At 45.5% G+C, this 18,797-nt stretch overlaps 1 protein-coding gene across 1 annotated transcript in view; it reads left to right on the top strand.

Annotated features, from left to right (window-relative positions):
- Positions 1 to 18,437, top strand: part of elp4 (elongator acetyltransferase complex subunit 4) — a 107,907-nt gene extending 89,470 nt beyond the window's left edge. Inside the window, exon 10 of the mRNA XM_079496204.1 lies at positions 16,800 to 18,437. Coding sequence (XP_079352330.1) covers positions 16,800 to 16,931 — 132 coding nt within the window. The 3' untranslated portion in view covers positions 16,932 to 18,437. The remainder of the gene's footprint in view (positions 1 to 16,799) is intronic.
- The last annotated feature ends 360 nt before the right edge of the window (positions 18,438 to 18,797 follow it).

Raw genomic sequence — 18,797 nt, 5'->3', positions numbered from 1 at the left:
TAGAGGATCATCCTGTTAGCTGTCTTGGCGACTTGTGAGCTCAGGCTCGGCAGTTGTCCGTCTTGGTGAGGTCGCCTGACTTTTGGTACTGGAACGATGATCATTGTGTGCCATAGCTCCGGCCGGCTGCTCTCCAGACAGGTGTGCTTGTTTGATGAAAACACCACCTCGTCACCAATATCCTACTGTACTTAAGCTGATGGCATACGTAGGCTTCACTTACCATGAATCAGTGTTCATTAGTTGATTCTCAGACAATGGCTGCTTTCAATATAGAATACCATATTGGACCTGCAGTATATTCTTTTCTTTTCTTTTTTTTCTTGGCTAGGCGGCACCGGCCAGGACCTACAGTATATTCAAAGGACACATTGCCCGAATCAACTTTTGGCTGATTCGGGCGAAACCAAAAGTTGTCTAACTCAAATCTATATTTCTCCAAAAACTCTAGCACATTGGTCAGCATAATTACAGGAATTCCAGCAAAAATATTGCACAGCTAGTTCTAAGACAGGAAAAGACTTGGCCCCAGGCAAGTCTATAGACTTTTAATGTTTGTGTCTGTGTCTTTAAACAGCACCCCACTTGTGACATCATGTGGCAGCCACAGTGGGCACCCCTCACTTTATTTTACTTCAATAGTTTTGTAGTTACATGCGTACCTTTTGTAAGGATGGTATTATTTGTCTCTTCACTTTTCATGGGATATATCTTTGGAGTTCTGCAAGTTAACACTTTGACTACTATTCATGATTTGACCGAGTTAATTATAGAACACTTTCGCTGCGATTCGCGAGTTGCCCGAGTTATGTTTTCCATTGTTTAATTCACGTTTTAATCAGTTTTAAGTCATACGGGCAATCCACCGGACAGAAAGGGATATGAGACGCGTTTTGATGACGTCATCGCAAAAAGGTCAGTCGCGCCGAAGTGCAAAGGGTTATGGGAAATTGAGTCCCCGTTCTTTAAAATGGGAAAGTCCTGCCCCGTCCTGCCTGTTGTTGTGGTCGGCACTTTGGAATATTTTTCAACACTACAACAAGCGATTACACCGTTTTAAAGTGGATTTTCATGACAAGCAACTCAGCGATCGGTGCACTGGCTGTTCAAAGGTAACTTTAAACATAGCCTGAAAGATGATCGTTTAATCCTGGCATTAAAACTGTTAACACTACTCGCTTTTTCTGACGCATTTTTGCCATATATTCACATAGCTGTCAGCCAACTTTTGGCAATCACGGACAGTTGGGAAAATAATTGTGCGCAAATAACCAGAACAGAGAAGCCAACAGGAACGACTAATGAATCAATTAGAGCTACTGTGGCACACAAGTGGCACAACTTGTGTGCTGTAATTTATACAAATCCTATACAAGCTTCACTTTATTTGTGGAAATGTGTTGTGTATTACTACTAGTGGCAAAATGGATTAAAATTCGTAGTAATGCCTTTCGACTATGTTTAGCTTAGTTATATATTTTTGCCAAACGGGGGGGGGGGGGGGGGGGAACAAAACGTCCTGAATTGTTATATTGTGTACGCACATTGGATTAACCCATTCTGGACGGGTACCCCTTTTGGTGTTTTAACTAAGCATTATGTTATACTTTAGCTATTGAAAAATAGCAGATCTACAAGCTCATAGCGCGCCACCGAGTGGCGCGCTACGAGCTTGTAGGTCTGCTATTTTTGAAAAATCGTGAAAATGCGGCACAAATCTTTGAATATATATTCTTTCAGAAGACTTTTTTTAAATTTCGACGTCAGGCCTGAATGGCTTAAAACGATTAAAACAAGCCTCTGTATTGCCAGCTCTCCTAGGTGTCACTTACAGGGAGGGGAGCACATGTTTTAGTGCTGTCTGTCTGAATTGTATCTTTGGTCAGCATTCCCCCCATGGCTCTGGCTCAGTGTTTTAATAGCCCATACTAATGTTTCACAATTAACACTCAGTGTTGCTTAGCTGTAGGTTAGATAGTGGCTGCTTGTGTTTCAGGCAAAACCACACAAAATGAGAACCAACCACCATGGTATACTTTTAAGTTCCTAGGGGTTATTATGGGGAAACGGGGAAGGTGGGGGATTTTTTGACAGAGCAACCAAGGTGATGTCTCATTGCCTTTGACATCTTAAACACCCTAAAGGTGGCCGTGTCCGCCATCTAACCCAGGATGCACCTCACCTAAGCTGCGGCTAAATTTACACATGAGCACCATGCAGCCCACAGGGACAGTGCTTAGCCAGGGGAGGAGAGATGGAGGAAAGGGGCCGCGTGGTGGCATGCATTGAAATAGAGAGGGTGTGGGTGGTGGGGGTCGCGAGAGTCAAATTATAAGTGTTAATTTTGAACGGGAAACGCACTGTGAAGCGATGGAAATGGACCAGGAAACGGGTATGACCTTACAGCCACTGAAAAACCGACCATTCAGTTATCCCATAGAGATTTACAAAAATATTATTTTGAGCCTACAATCAAGCCATCCAGGAGGCTGGTGATTCATGACCATAACATATTTTATTCTGTGAAAAATATATATTTTTATATACATGTATATGATATACTACATTCAATGAATATCCTTTGTTTAGTCGTTTTTATTTATTTTTTTAAATCACAAAATCATAGGTTTTATCTGCGTGATTCACCAGGATCCTTAATGGCTTGATTCTAGTCTTAAAATAATTGATATAAATATAATTGTAAATCTCTAAGGGGAAAATGAATGGCACATTTTTCAGTGGAACCAGAAAACCGCACCCACTGCAATGCCCTATAATATAGTCAGTTGACTGACTGAGTTGGTTCTCATGTCTGCATCGTTACTACAAAGAGCTTTACTACAACAGAGCGAATACTTACTTTAAAGAGCATTACCCAAAGTGTGAATAAATACTGCTCATTTGTTTTCATCTGTGGTAAATGGCAGTGGAATAAGTGGGATTATCAGCTACGAACCATTCTGTTATCCAAGGATAATGAAAGACGTAAGACTGATCTCTCTTTAGAATCGTTGGTATTCTAAACGGGATGCATGATGAAGTCAGGAATTAGGACAGAACGTCGGCGTTATGATCAGTCTGCGCGGAGGCGGCGTAGATTCAGAGTAAATAAGTGTAATTCAGAGTAAATAAGGAAGTTTGTCGGCCCGTTAACCAGGAAGTGAATGGCTGCGCGCGCAACAAAACGGGTCCGGCAGAGCTGAGCAAGACGTTGCCTATAGCAACGTCGGCTGTCCAAAAGGAGATTTTAGCGCTCCTGTTTTATATTGATGAAAAAGTCCTTAAAGGACCACTTCACCACTTCATATAATTGGTCCTCACTAATGTTCATGATAAAACACCACCATTTTTTTCCTACTCAGTCTGTGTCTCATAGGGCTTTCTCACTGGTGGACGGGTTTCTGAACTGCCCACAGCCTTCCTATGAAACACTGACTGAGTAGGAAAAAATGGTGGTATTTTATCATGAACATCAGTTAGGACCAATTATAGGAAGAGAAGTTGAAAAGTGGTGAAGTGGTCCTTTAACACAATTTTTGCTAAGGATGTCTTTTATATCAAAACCATGGGGTGCTAAGTACGTTTTCATTGATATAAAAAAACGATTCTCCTAATCTAGGGAACTCTCCATGGTTTTGACCGGATGGGAAATGTTCTGTCTTCATTTCTGACTTCAACAAGCCTCTCGTTTGGAATAATAACGCTTCTAGAGAGACTTTAGCGTGATCATCGTGAGGTAAGAACGGAACATTATGCCTCCTGGTTTTGGGGGGGAAACGGAAGGTGGGGCTTTTCAGAATAAAATCTGCCATATCTGCTGGCACTCTAGCGCCTATATTTTGAAATATGCTGACGCATCCGTTGTGTTAAGACGTGTCCACACGTCCTGAGGCACCCAGCGGTTTTATTTGATAGGACGTGTGTGGACGTCCTAGGCATCATAGGTGTTTATTACAAATAGCAGTTGGTTGTTTACTTGTTTGCTTGTTTTTGCCCTGATGGAGAAAGACGCAAGTCAAAACGTTGGAAGTAGTCTTAAATATTGTTTTGCATCGAGTGTTCAGCTATTTTATTTTAATTTGTTTGTGTTTCACTACCTCAACTTTTATACTTATTGGATTGGCCGTTTAGTCTTAGATGATACTGAATCATCTCGCATTATCTTTCATATCGCGTTGCCACATCTCAACATCGTATTCAGATCATATTCAAAGTTTACCCTGTAAAACCGAAGATTCACTTCTCCCCCCCCCCCCATTTTCTTCTTTTCCTAAGAAAGAAGCTGCATAGATTCAAGCTGTCAAGAGACAGACAGTCGAATAGGGACGGTAACAATTCCTGATGCTTCCCCCAGTGGCAGAGTTCAGGCTGTTGGCCTGTGGGCCGACTGGCCCCGTGAATGGCCTTAGAGGCTCTAGGCTGGTCTATGTGTGGCCCGGCTGGTCCAAGTCAGCAGTAATGACTGGCTTTGGCCGGCATGCCTGTTAGTGTGAATGGGGTTACTCCGGGCAACACCTTTTCAGCTGGGGTCCTATGAAGTCCCCAGTATGGTGGTCTTTGTCCGCACAAGGGCTGTCCTCTCAGCAAAAAGGGCTCCTTTTTTGTGAGGACTATCAGCTAGTGATGGATTATACCCAGCCCCTTTTATTCATTTGGGCCATCAAACGGACGCGAACGCATACGCGCCCGCTCGTGCGCGCGCACACACACACACACTTTCACACACACACACACACACACACACACACACACACACACACACACACACACACACACACACACACACTTTCACACACACACACACACACACACACACACACACACACACACACACACACACAGAGACACTTACAAACACACTGGACCTAATGTCATAAACAATTAAGATGCACACACATGCCTCTCTTTGGCAAACACACTAAATATCATCTGCTGTTGGGAAGAAACCACCTAACTCCGAAATGTTCATTCTTCCAGAAAAAATAAAAAATCCCGGAAATGTAGAAAACCTAATATTTTTAAAACAAAGCAATATTGCCTCATCAAAGTTGGTGTTGTGACTTTATATCTTGTCAATTACTTGCATGAGAGGGGCTTAGATAGTATTTTATGTAGACACTCTATAGTGTATATGCATTGACAGCAACGATATTCATTATCACACACTTTTGACCCACGGTCCCACTGTCATCACTCCAACTCGGTGTAGATGGTCTCTGAAGAATCTGTATTGTCCTCCTCTGTTCAACTCCACATCAAACCACCCTCTCTGTCCATCTCTTTTACCTCCCACTTCTCTCCCATTTAGCCTCATCCCTTTTACTCGTCTAGCTCTGAACCCTCATCTTGTCTCCTGCAATAAGGCCTGATTTCCTTTCCTTGGTTGCGTGCTGGTATCGCACACCTAAAACAGCAGAACTACAAACTTAACCTTAACCCATTCTGGGCGGGAACCCCTTTTGGTGTTTTAACCCATTTACCGCTACCATTATTTAATCCCTCCGTCGCGTCTTGCCAGGGTTTTATCGCGCGTGACACTTACTTTGAAGAGCCAAATATCCGTAATCGCATTTTACTATGAAACCATTCCGTGTGTGTTGACGAAGCTGGTGCTTGTTCTCTCGGTCGGTGGTGGAAAAAGTGGACCGCGAGTATCACAGCGCCTGCTACAGGCCGTTGAAAACGCTTGTCTGGGACAAAGCGTCCTCTGCAATGTCGCTTCTGTGAGATAAAGCCGTCTGAAAACAGAGCCGGCAATGTAAGTGGATGCGCGCGCATTTTCAAAATGGCCGCGCCCATTGGGTCAGAAGCATAACAAAGCTAACGGACGGTAGATTTAGATACGATCGTATTAAAACATGCATTAATGAATACATCGCTGTTAAAACGGCTTTTCCGTTTGTGGCAGGTTACAAGATTCTACGTGTTAATATTCCTATGTTCCTGGCGGGCAAACGATTAACTAAGCATTATGTTATACTTTAGCTATTGAAAAATAGCAGATCTACAAGCTCATAGCGCGCCACCGAGTGGCGCGCTACGAGCTTGTAGCTCTGCTATTTTTAAAAAATCCTAAAAATGCGGCACAAATCTTTGAATATATATTCTTTGTGAGCTTGTGGATTGCCCACTGTATTTTAGGTGTGCGACACAATGTGCAAGTAACTACGTTTAAATTAGGCTTACACACAATCTTGGAAAACCACCCAAGAAGTCTAAGCCAGGCTGATATCAGATGTATATCTAAGCCAGGCTGCGCTCACGCTGATCACAGGTCTAATTTGACGTTGTTCTGGCTCTTCCCTCTGATTCCAAGATACATTTTTCACTAATATGCACTGTTTTACTTGTCCCAGGACCAGTACACTGGGCCGTGGCAAAGCGTTTCGCCTTGCATTGGCGTTGAGAAAGGCTGACCCATGCACCCTACCTCTTCTCCTATGCTTTCCTTTCCTCCTCTGCTATTGTGTAAAGAGATTAAATGCCTGCTGCCCTGCTGGGTTCCACCTCGTGGCACTGGGGCGGACAGAAAGACAGACAGCTATACTTTGATCTCTCTTCATCACCGGGGCGAAGCGCGGGAGAGAAAGTCGCACCACAGAGTACATTAGCAGTCAGCAGGTGTGTGTGTGTGTGGGTGGGTGGGGGAGGTGGGGTAATGAGGGGGGGGGGAGTCTGATGTCTGGGTGGTGACAGCACTATGTGATAACATCGTCTAATAAAAGCAACTAAATATTTCAAATGACAGATAATGTCCTTCCCCTCGACCCTCGTTCTCCCATTCTCTCCAGTTATGGGTCTCTTACAATGACAGACAATAACAGATAGCCCCCCCCCCCCTCCATCACCACCACACTCCCAAGGGGTCAGCCCCTTACCCATGGCTGACACAGTAACCTCCAGACGACCTTTTTTTTTTTCGCTTTTGCCGAATGCTTGTGCCTGTAAAAACTGCGTGAACACAGTCAGTCAGAGAAGGAAAAGTGAGGGGGATGAGTGAAATGGAAAGGGTTAAAAGGAAGGGGAGGGCTACACTTTTAGGGAGGCAAGCTTCTGTGTGTGCGCGTGCGTGTGTGTGTGTGTGTGTGCACGTGCGTTTGTGGTGGGCATTTATCAGAGTGAATACAATGGGGGAAAGTGTAATGATAAAATATCATTGCTCTTTTTCTCTATGATGAGTCCTGATGATGACCGATGCTGCACAGTAAGAGTTAAATATCATACTGTGTATGAGGAGACAGTTAGTGGAGAATCCTGTCTTGACATTGTCCAAGGAGCTATACGGTTAAATACTACTTTTTAAAAGTCAAATGTTTGTGTCCGTGTGGCTGTGCTTTTTATTTTGTATTTTAGGCCATAACAAAGTTACGGTTTAACGGAGATTATTCTCACACCAGACTGTCTCTCTGTGATGAGTGCAACAGGGCATCTATGTTGCGCTTAGAAAAATGTGCTCTTACCAGAAGTGTCAGGGGTGTTTTAACCCTGGGAATATTCTATCCCGAGTCATGGTTTGAGGGGTGGAATGTGTGTTGTTGGAGGGGTGGGAGGGCACTGAGAGGTGCCCCAGATAGATACTCTGTCATAACCCATGCAGCCGCGCTGGTTGCAGAGACCCTATCGGTAGTGAAGGCAACACTTATGCATGTTTGTACTCTACCATGCCCTCTACGCCTCCCCCTCTCACTCCCCAGGCACCGTGATGTCACTCCAGGGACTGGACCAGCACTCTCTGGCTGTGCCCGAGTCCACAACACCAACTAACCCCCACCCCCCCCAGCATACACACACACACACACACACATACATACATACTGTGGTCATAATGCTCTCACCCCCCTCACCCAACAATGCCCGTGGTCCAAACCAACACCAACAGTGCCCTCCAAAAAGAAACAAAACCAAAATGAAAAGAGGGCCCTGCACCGTCCCCCCAGCACCCCCCCACCCCTGTCAAAGCTCTTGACAGTGCTGAGCAGAAGCCCTCAGCGGAAGGTTTACTTGAAGATGACGATAATAAGCCCAGCTGTGTACAGTCAGAAGTCCGTTGGTTTAAGCCCGATTTATGCTTTGCCGTACGATGGCGGCGCGCACCGAAAATAGCCGATCTGTAACCTCGCAACACATTGCGGATGCGATGCGTCGTGAGCTTGTAGATCTGCTATGTTGCGCGCGCCCCCCGACACCGTCGTACGTCGAGGCCTAAATTGGGCATCATTCAGAAGCGGAGCTCTGTGATTGAGCTTTATGTTTAGTAACATGACAGATGCTATCAAAGGCTGCTTCACGTCAGTCTCTGGAGCGTGAAGGGTAAGTGAGGCGCTGGCCGTTTAACCCATTTTGGGCGGGAACCCCTTTTGGTGCATTATGTAATGCTTTAGCTATTGAAAAATAGCAGATCTACAAGCTCATAGCGCGGCACCGAGTGCCGCGCTACGAGCTTGTAGGTCTGCTATTTTTGAAGAATCGTGAAAAGTGACATGAAAGTGTTTGATAACGACTGACATAGAAAAACAGCTTTTTCAAGAAAACAGTCAGGATTTAGAAGACATTTGCAGAATCGTTCCCAGGTCAAAATAGGTTAAGAGGAAAAAAATAACAACATTCCATTTGATATTAAAAAACAAAACGGTCGAAATATTGTCAGCTAATCAATTTCCCGTCGGGACATGCTCATTTTAATCAAATCCCGTAGGTTATTAGTCCCTTCCTATTCTTTCAATGTTTGTTGGGGGAATATAATTACTCTTATTAGAATGCTTACTCATCCTTCTCCCGCCTGCCTGCTCTGTCAGATGCATTAGCCGTGAAGCAGAAGAATCCTGGAGCCCCGTGCCTCTTTCTGTCTGTCTGCGTTCACCGGACTGCTTGTCTGCTAGCCTCTGAGATTAGCCTGGTTCAGACGCCAGGTGACGTGGTGAGCAGGTGACCATCACCCCAATTACCAAGGAGAAACATGAGATGAGGCCCAGATTTGCCTATTAGCCTACTTTCTGCAGTTCTCTCTCTCTCTCTCTCTCTCTGACACACGACTCTGTTTCGCACTTACCACACACGCACACAATTTACTCATGCATAATTTTCGTAAAACAACAGAACAGGACAACAATATGAAAGAATACAGCAGAACTGCATCAAGAGAGAAAATGCATATGAGAAAAAGACGCACATACCATTCTGTGTATTCTACAATTTCCTAGAGCAGAGGGGGGATGAAAAGCTCTCCTCGTCTGCAGGTTATTCTGAGGGCAAGGCCGGGGATCGTGTTGCACTCTTCTTTGTAACCACAAAAGAAGAGGAAGGCAGAGCTTCTCGTCAGCCTTTGTTAGGTGCAGGTGGGCTAGAATTACCAAAAGTGATGGGATTTATGCTGTGCCGTTTCTGCATTTTTGTTATAGGCAGGGGAGCGGAAGTATTCTCTGAAATTGCTCGCGTAAAATGTGACGTTAGCTTTGCCCCCTAGAATAGAAAAAGAACATCACCTCATTATGTGGGCTTTTGGGTTTGCTGGAAGTTAAGACTGGAACCTTCAGCAAATTATTTCCCACACAATGCATGGTAACTTTAGAGGTGTGAGGGATTACGGTACTGGGGGAGGTGATTTGGTTTGGTTCTACAGTGACTGGATAGTGCAGCAAGTCTGGGAAATTTCTACCCATTTCAGCCAGGAAATGTTCTCTTACCATTTTGACCCTTGTCCTCCCGTTGGTAGAAATGGGATTGGAAATGGAGGACATTGGACTAGGTGTCATGGCCAGACATTAGTTTCCAGTGGCTGCACTGCAGCGGCTCGGCCGCCAAGGAAAATGGAATCTGTGGGGGATGCCATGCTTCTAATGTGACCACTGTCCATGAATACCGTCATATAATATAGTATCCATCCATCCGTCTGTACTGCGGTGGAGTCAGATATTGTGTATTTCACATAACTCTGGCAACCGTCGAAACTTTTGCGAATTATTTATTCACGCATGATCAGTTGGTTTGCGATTGATCGGTTGTCATTCTGCTTCCGGGTTGTAGCGATAGCGACTAAATTGACACCATGTTGCTTGTCGTATATCCGTGACTTAACCCATTTTGGGCGGGAACCCCTTTTGGTGTTTTAAGCATTACGTTATACTTTAGCTATTGAAAAATAGCAGACCTACAAGCTCGTAGCGCACCACCGAGTGGCGCGCTACGAGCTTGTAGGTCTGCTATTTTTGAAAAATCGTGAAAATGCGGCACAAATCTTTGAAAATTGAACATATATTCTTTCAGAAGACTTTTTTTTTTATTTCGACGTCGACGCCTAAATGGGTTAATGGAGCTTATGTGCTCACAGGAATTCCTCCAATGATTGTGTTAAGTAGGTGTTTATGGTAAACATCGTGTCAGTTCCCTGAGCATGTTCCGACATCGGCTAATCTGATTGGAACAGCCAGACCAATGTGTTCCAACAGGGTGTAATCTGATTGGAACAGCCAGACCAATGTGTTCCAACAGGGTGTAATCTGATTGGAACAGCCAGACCAATGTGTTCCAACAGGGTGTTGGGTTTCCCCAGAGTTCTAAGCTGTACACTACAGTGACACGGGCCTTTTGGAAAGTGTGGCTAAAACTCTATGGAAGAAATGACTCGTTAAATTAGTACCTAATACTCTGGTCATTAGCAAGCCGTTACCACCAGCGGAATGCTTTTGATGGGCGCTGCATTGTGCAACTGGGCTCCCTCTGTGTGCTCCATTTGGGGGAAATTAGGCTGTTTTGTTTCATTTAAAAATATATATTTATTCTTCGTTGTACATCAGGCGATACGTTGCATCACAACATGCTTGTAGATCTGCCGAATGTTAGCCTATTTTCACAAAAGGTTTCCTATTTTCACCAACGTTTGGCCTACACTTTCGCCGAATGTTCACCTATCATTACACGCCCACATTGCCCAGCTGGATTGGGACGATAGGGTACATGTGGTGAAAATGAAGTCACTGTTAAAAAAACAAAACAAAAAGAAAAGAAAAAAACAAACAGTGGAATTAATCAGCGTGTCAAATGAACGCCACAAGTCCATACACGTAACATGTGCCGGCCCGTAAGTGGAGCTTGTGTGAGTGACCGGTTGTCTTGTAGTAGACCGGTGTCGAGCAGCATATCCCATAAGTCTTTATAGAGTTGAGTGGTAAACTGAGGGGTTTTGTCCATTGTGGGGTGATATTACTAACCCTCTTATGCAAAGCTATAGTCTGTGGGCCGGGCCTGAGGGCTCATTTCAAGTGCTTAGCGCTCGTTTGGGGCTTTGTCACCCTCTCCCCTCACCCTGTTTGTTTTCCAGCACGGCCTCTGCAGCCCCTCTAGCTGTGGAGCACAGCTGAACCACAGACCTTTAGCCCTTCCTGCCACAAGGGAGTGAACACCGACCGACATCACAGCTCCGACACCACGTACACACAACTGGCCGCTCTTATATCGTTCTGTTTCTGTCACACGTGGACTCCAATGACACGCGCACGGACGGACTCACACACATTGACTTGCGTTGCCCTCATCGTGGCACATACGCAGACACCCCCCTCCCCATGCACCGACCGTAGCCAATGGTCTGTCTTCCCGCCACCCACTCCTATACCCCATGTCCAGCCCCTTTCTCTTTCCCCCAACCCCCCACAGTAGGTTGCCAGGGAGCAGGGAAAGACTTTATACACGCATGCACCCCGCGATGCCTCCGAGGACTTTCCGGATGTGCTTGTTTACATCATGGCGTGTGCAGGTCATATAAAGGACCCCCACCCCGCCGCACACCCACAGCCTCTCTCTCTACGCTCTCTGCAACCAATTGGTCCTTGAGGGGGTTCCAGGTGGTCCCCATGCTAACTGATGTAGAGTTCGTAACCTTACGGATCCTTATAGATCTCTAACTCTTGAGAGCGTGTAAGTTCACAATTTAGAGAATGTAGAATAATTGTTATTTTTGATCAACTTTTGCTTGTTATCTCTCCTATGGTAGACTACGACATCAATAAAGAATGAAATTGTGGACAAAATCTTATCCAACGACGACAAAATATTCTTTCGTTTTGGTCTTAGTTGGTTTAGTTTTGGTCAGTTAGTCCAAATCTCATCAAATGGACTAAATAATGGACCTCGATATGAAAACGGTTGAAAACCAACTGGCCTGCAAATCATCAGTGTTGATTTAGCTCAGAGAGTGTACAAACGTTACGGGTCCTTTTGGTTATACATTTGTGCACTCTGAGTGAGTTACAAATGGATAAATGAACACAATTTTACTGTGTACCACCTAGTCTGGCACAGTCTTATTCTGGCCTGCGTCCATTGGCCACATCTGTAGTCGGCCTGTCGCTGTCACACCAAAAGTGCATCTCATCATTATAACACATTCATACGTTTACGATCTGGTTGACATGCTCTGAATCCCGAGCTTGCCGTTCTTTATTTATTTATTTACTTACCGCTGAATTGTTGTATGACATCAGTCGTTATGGAGCAGGACTGAAAGCATGCGGTGCACGATTCGGCACAGGAAGCAACAAACCGGCCTGGTCCATGGCTCAATGGTCCAGGCACCTTGGCTGGTAATCCAGTCTGGCAGTGTGCCGCGGGTTCGACTCCCGATCCCGACGGCCTTTACTGCATGTCTTCCCCCCCATCTCTCTCCCCATTTCCTGTCAGCCTACTGTCTGTCCCTCCATAAAAAATATAAAAATAAAGGCGAAAGCCACAAAAAAAAACATTAGGAACCAACAAACCACCTACAGACATTGTTTTCTACCTGCTGTTGCTGAATGTTCATAAGAATGGCTGCTGCTAGCTGTCACCGGGCCCTCTTTTTTTACCCCCCTCTCTGTGTGTCAAACTTATCGACTGGCTCTTTCCGCACCCTCCCCTCAAACTTTGATGTCGGCATTGATTGTTCTGGTCTGCCCCTGAACTCAAAGGTTAGGAGAGTTGAGCTGCACTTCTGGATTGGTTTGACCTTCGCTCTGCACATGCTCAGTGGGCTACCCGGAGCCCAGAGCCAAGCAGGCGCGCGGTTAGCCAGGCCCATGAGTGCGTGACAGCCAGACAACGGGTGTGATGTCTTCTTCACCCACTGAGGCCGATACGTATATGTGATTGATTTTCCTCCCAGCCTCTCTCCACCGTGTTTCCGCTGCAGTGCACTTAGCAGGGCCGAGTCCAGGCTTGATCAATGCATTGTTTTTCTTTCTCAATCACACTCGAATGAGCGGCAGACACGAAAGGTTACGCAGGCGAGTTTAAGCAGGGGCGGAGGCAGACTTTCTGGAGGCCACCTTGGGGCCCAAACACATGAGTTTGTGTGATTATTATTACACCAGTTTCTGTGCGAGCAAAAAAGGAGTCTGTGAAAGAGATGTCTAGAAATATTTAGCACATTATGGTTTCCTTGTGCGAACATTTCTAGTGGTTTCATTAGGCATGGGATTAATTTAACCACATGAACCCTAGTCTCCCAAGTGTCATCAACGCAACGCGCGTGAGCTATTTTCAGCTAATAGATTTGATGTAGAATAATGGAGGAGGGTGCTTAGTGTAGACCGCTGAGGGAATCTGGTCATTTAAATATGTAGAGTTATGCATCTCTGTTGTCTGTCTGTTTGCAGAGGTTTGTGCGCAACTGTTCTTGCCAATCCCGGCCAAACTGGAACGTCTATTAGGGCTCGGACTTTAACTGATTCATTTCAATTAATTCATTACAGACACAATAATAGCGATTAAAAAAAATGTTTTTGCACCTTTCTCACTGGACGAATTTTGGGCGTAGCGATCATACTGGTGCACGCAATGGGAGAATACGCCGCTCAGACCCCATTGCTTGGCCCAGGACATTTATATTTAAGGAACCTCACTCATTGATTCACTCGATTCAAAATCGGTACTAATTGAAATAAAATGCTTCTCAGGTCAAATCTTTATGTGATTAATTTCGATTAATTACTTACAATGCCTCAACTTAAGTAGATTAACATTTATATCACCACTGCTGTCTTGCTAAAGAATTGCTGCTCACCGTCCGTCCACCGCCCCAGCTACCACCTGCCGTTTATGTACGGGAGATTAGGAGTCCCTGTGGTTGGGAGATGCGCTTTATCAGAGTACCTAAAAAGCAGGGGCGCCCGCTGGCCTAGCGGTCCAGGCGCATACCACATGAGAGCGTGTCGCGGGTTCGAGTTCAGATCCCGATGACCGTTGCTGTGTGTCATTCCCTGTCTCTCTCTCTCTCCCTGTTTCCTGTCTCTCTCCATGTGTCCTAAAGGCAGAAAAGCCTAAAAAATATAAACATTTAAAAACGAAAAGAGTACCTAAAACTAAGCAGATCCAATTCATTGCCAAACCATAATAAATATATTGCTCGTTTTATATTCAATACAAATATTGTATCCATTCATTAGTTGTCCTGACTGTAGCAACATGGAGCACAAGAAAAGTGCTTATGCTTGTGTGTCCTGTCGGTTTTGTGCGTCACAGCCCCGGTCACCTTACCTTACCATGTCTGACATTAAATGATAGGTTCTTGACCACTTCGCAAGGCTTCACCTTCCCCCCAAGATAATCTTCAGGGCTGCATAACAGCCACCGTCTTCTTGCCTGTCTCCAAACAAGGAAGGAAGGAAGCGTGTGAGACAGGAGGAGATCACATGAGCACGACTCGCCGCTGATCTGTGAGCCACAGCAGTGGTTCCCAAACTTTTCCACGTCAAGGACCCCCAAATTGACACTAATTAGCCCGCCGACCCCCATTTGAAAAGTTATGCCAGGGACCCCCATAATAAGAGAACATTTTTACGGCTCTAGCAGTGATTCTCAACCATTTTAATTTCAAGCACCCTCAGTTTGATACGCAATAGGCTACGGACCCCCATTTAATGGCATTTCTATCTCTGAGACCCCAATTTGTATCGTAAAATCAATGTTAATTTGACTCTGAGAGTGTACAAATGGTATTTGTACACTCTCAGAGTTACAGACCCATAAGGTTTGTTGGTTCCCAACTATCATTTAGCTGGGGACCCCCTAGAACTGCCTCAAGGACCCCTGGGAGACCCCGGACCCCACTTTGAGAACCACTGAGCTACAGGAGCTACTGTATAGAAGAACATCTCAAACACCAAGACAATGTGTAAACTTTAAGCATGCCTGCAGATGTTTAGACATTGTCTTTACCTAAAAAAAAACAATATGATGCTGAAGTATAGGAAGCAGTCCTGGCTGTCCACCCTGGGGCTGGGGAGGGGGGGGGGGGGGGGGGGGGCTCTGTATAGTCCCTCTGAATTATCTCCTTGTAATGATGCTGTTAACCCCTACACCCCCAGCACCTAGTCATTAGGAGGGTGATAAGTATCTGTCGTAGTAAGGACTCTCTTAAAGCTGTATGGCTGGAGGCCGTACGGTTTGGGGGCCGGCCGGGCGGGCGGGGAAAGGTTTAATGGGGTGGGGTGGGATTGGGTGTGGAGGTTTGTTGGAGGACCTTCAGGTTTCAGATGTCGATCCTATGGTGGTTTCTTTCAGGGTGAAATTACAGGTTTTAACTAACTCATGTACAGCATTTATTCCTCCTACGGGGCGATTCAATTCAAAGGAGCTTTATTGGCCTGAGAAAACACGTTTGCATTGCCAAAGCCATGTGTCAAAACTCAAAATATAATAAAAAACAGTTGGAAAATGGGGAAAGTATATACAGTTGGAGGGGGACAGGGGGTACAGCATTTTGTAAACAGAGCTATGTCACATTGTGTCGCTAAATAGCAACAATTCTTGCAGTCACATTAGGACAAATGGCAGCATTTTTCCTCAAGACTTATTTAAATGTGTTTAAAGGTATGGCAGCTCTGTTTACATGTGCAGTATAGGTCTAGCGGTCTACTTGGTAGACAGACACTCCACCAGCAGGGCTGCTTTCCCGCCATTGTTGTGCACACACTTGACTCTGGAGATCTTCAACCTCCTTTGACGCACTCAACACCTCTTCAGTATACTTTGTTGGTGGAGTGCCATTGGCCGGTCCTTAGAGGGGGAGAGAGAGAGAGAGAGAGAGAGAGAGCTGCATGGGCAGCCCCTCTAAAGCCTTACAGCAGTTAGCGTGTTAGCGTTGTGGGGGCTTTACGTGAGTGGCCCTCATTAACCTTCTAGCCTCTTTGTGCTCCAGAGTTGGCACAGGGCTGCTCCACTGATAAGCTTCACTAAGGAACCAGTTACTCCGCTATAAGCACTTGATTCTAATGACTCTGGTATATAAGCTCAACTCTAATCATCGCTGTTACAAATGCCATTTGTGATCTACACGAATACAAGTGCACAGTTTGCACACGCATGACACACACTTAAATGTACACGTCCACATGTGTACATTCACACACTTTCTAGACACTCTCGCCCTTAATCACATGCCCTACGAAACACATTTTCAATACATCCCTCCACATAGCATGTGCACGTGGGTGGACTGAGCGTGCGCGCGTGCGCACACACACACACACACACTATATTCCCCATGAGCTGTAACAGACCTAAAGCTCTCTGAGGCATTTAGCAGCATGCTAGCAGGTTTCTCCCACACTGCCAGTGCTGAGGAAAGTGCTGAAGCATCTAATGCAATTTCAACTCGACAAGGGCTCTCCACGAAATGAACATCACTGGAGTGTACCGCCTATGTTGATGTTGTATTTGTTGTCTCCCTTCCATTTGCACTAATGCAATGCTCTCTCTCTCCCCTTCCCTGACCCCACACACTACCCCCCCCCCCCCCCCCTTCTCTCTCTCTCTCACCACGGTAGAGGCTGCACTTGCCTCCAGACCTGTCAGAGACAGTGAGTCGTGTCAGCAGAGGGGAGCTAGGAGGAGGAGCAGCCATGGCGGGCTCAGCCTGTGGCTCTGGTACTTCCGGCAACAAGCACCTGGACTTCTAGAAACGCCCCCCCCCGCTCGGTCACTGGGGGGGGGGGGGGGGGGGGGGGCAGCCGACACCTGGAACTGTCCCGAGTATTGTCCTCTTGGACTGACTGACTGCAACCAGGTTGTTTCCTTCACCCGCGTATTGTCGGCCGTAATCACCCTGCCAACGGTTTCCACCTGCCGACGGTTTCCACCTGCCAACTGTCCCATCCAGTGGTTTTTCCCGATTTATACTTGGTCGTACAACGTTGCTGTTCTACGAGCTCGTATAGCGTGCGGCGGTCGGGCGATCACGCCACCTGCTGTGAGCTTGTTGTCCGGCTGCTTGGGACACCGTCGTCGACTCGTCGCACAACAGAGAATAAATTAGGGGCACGAGCAAAATGTCCACGGTACCTCGTGAGGGAAACGCCGCTCTGGATCTCTGCTCCTATTTGTGAAATGAGCTCACAGCCAGCTTCCCCCTTATTGTCAGTTTAGACTGGAGATATAGGGCTCCATTTTCGTCACCGCTAAACCCCTTATCCCTAAACTTCTTTGCCTATTTTTACTATTTGTAAAAACATTTTTGAATAGTTCAACTAGCCAATCTACATGGACACGTTGTGAGCTTGTAGACTGGCCATTTTAACTATTCAAAAATGTTTTACAAAATAGTAAAAAAAAAAAGGCAAAGTTTAGGGATAAGGGTTTTAGCGGTGACGAAAATGGAGCCCATAGAGCTCTATTTTATTATCCCTAAACTACTCGATGTAGATCGGCTAGTTGAATTATTCAAACATTATTTTCAAAATAGAAAAAATGAAGAAAAGGCAAAGTAGTTTAGGGGGTTTAGCATGGACGAAAATAGAGCCCATATAGCCCTAACCTAAAGTATACTGTTCAAGCTTCCTGCTTTACAAAGAAGATGGGGGGGGGGGGGGGGATCATGGTCAGCACTTGTTTTTTCCATATTTATCTTTGTAGCCATCTCTATCGGCTGTCGGGATGATAAATAGTGAGGTAGTGTACTTTTAAGTATACTTACCTCGTCTAAACAATTCACTCCTGAAGTCACTATTTCTGTGCAGAAATCACTTATTCCTCTTCTTACTTTTCAGTGGAATTTCCCATGTATGGCAACAAAGATTTAACCTCACTGAAAGAAGTCGTGGAAGAATTTGCCTTTCTTCTTTTCTTTTTTTTAATAAACAATGTATAATCTGTATAAAAATGTGTTATCCCGGAGTCTGTCTGTTGTGACTCCTGCTCAGACTATTTATTTAACGAGAGACCACATTCTTATGTACAGCACGTTGGCAAAGGGAGGCCTCTTTAAGGAGAACGAGTAGATCGAAAATGAGGGGGGGGGGATCGAATTCAATTTAGAAAATAGGACTCCCCTGAACTCGCACATACAAAGAAATAGTTACTTCTGCCTTAACGCTACATTATTGTATATATTTTTGGTCAATTATTTCTTTGGATAGATGGTCCAACAAAGTGTCTTTTCATTAATTAAACAAAATATGAAAAAAAAATATTTTCTTATTTAGTTGTTTCTTTGTTTACTTGGTTGGGCGGAGGGGGGGGGGGGCTGGCGCAGTGGATCAGGGGTAGAGTGGCCGCTTGGAAACCGACAGGTTCCCAGTTCGATCCCGGGCGTGTACAGTATGTGTGTGTGTCTGTGTCCGTGTGTGTGTGTGTGTGCGTGTGCGTGTGCGTGTGCGCGTGCGCGTGTGTGCGTGTGCGTGTGTGCAATTGGGTGAATGTAATGCACCTTGGATAAAGGTACTATATAAATGCACCATTTACTGCATGTGAAACACTAAAGCAAAGGAAGCACTGCAGAGAGTGTTATGAATCTCTTGATCTCCGGTCTGTCTGTCTTGCCAGTTTTC

Source organism: Electrona antarctica (assembly GCF_951216825.1).
Source record: "Electrona antarctica genome assembly, chromosome: 3".
NCBI lineage: Eukaryota > Metazoa > Chordata > Actinopteri > Myctophiformes > Myctophidae > Electrona > Electrona antarctica.
This window is presented reverse-complemented; position numbering and strand designations above follow the sequence as displayed.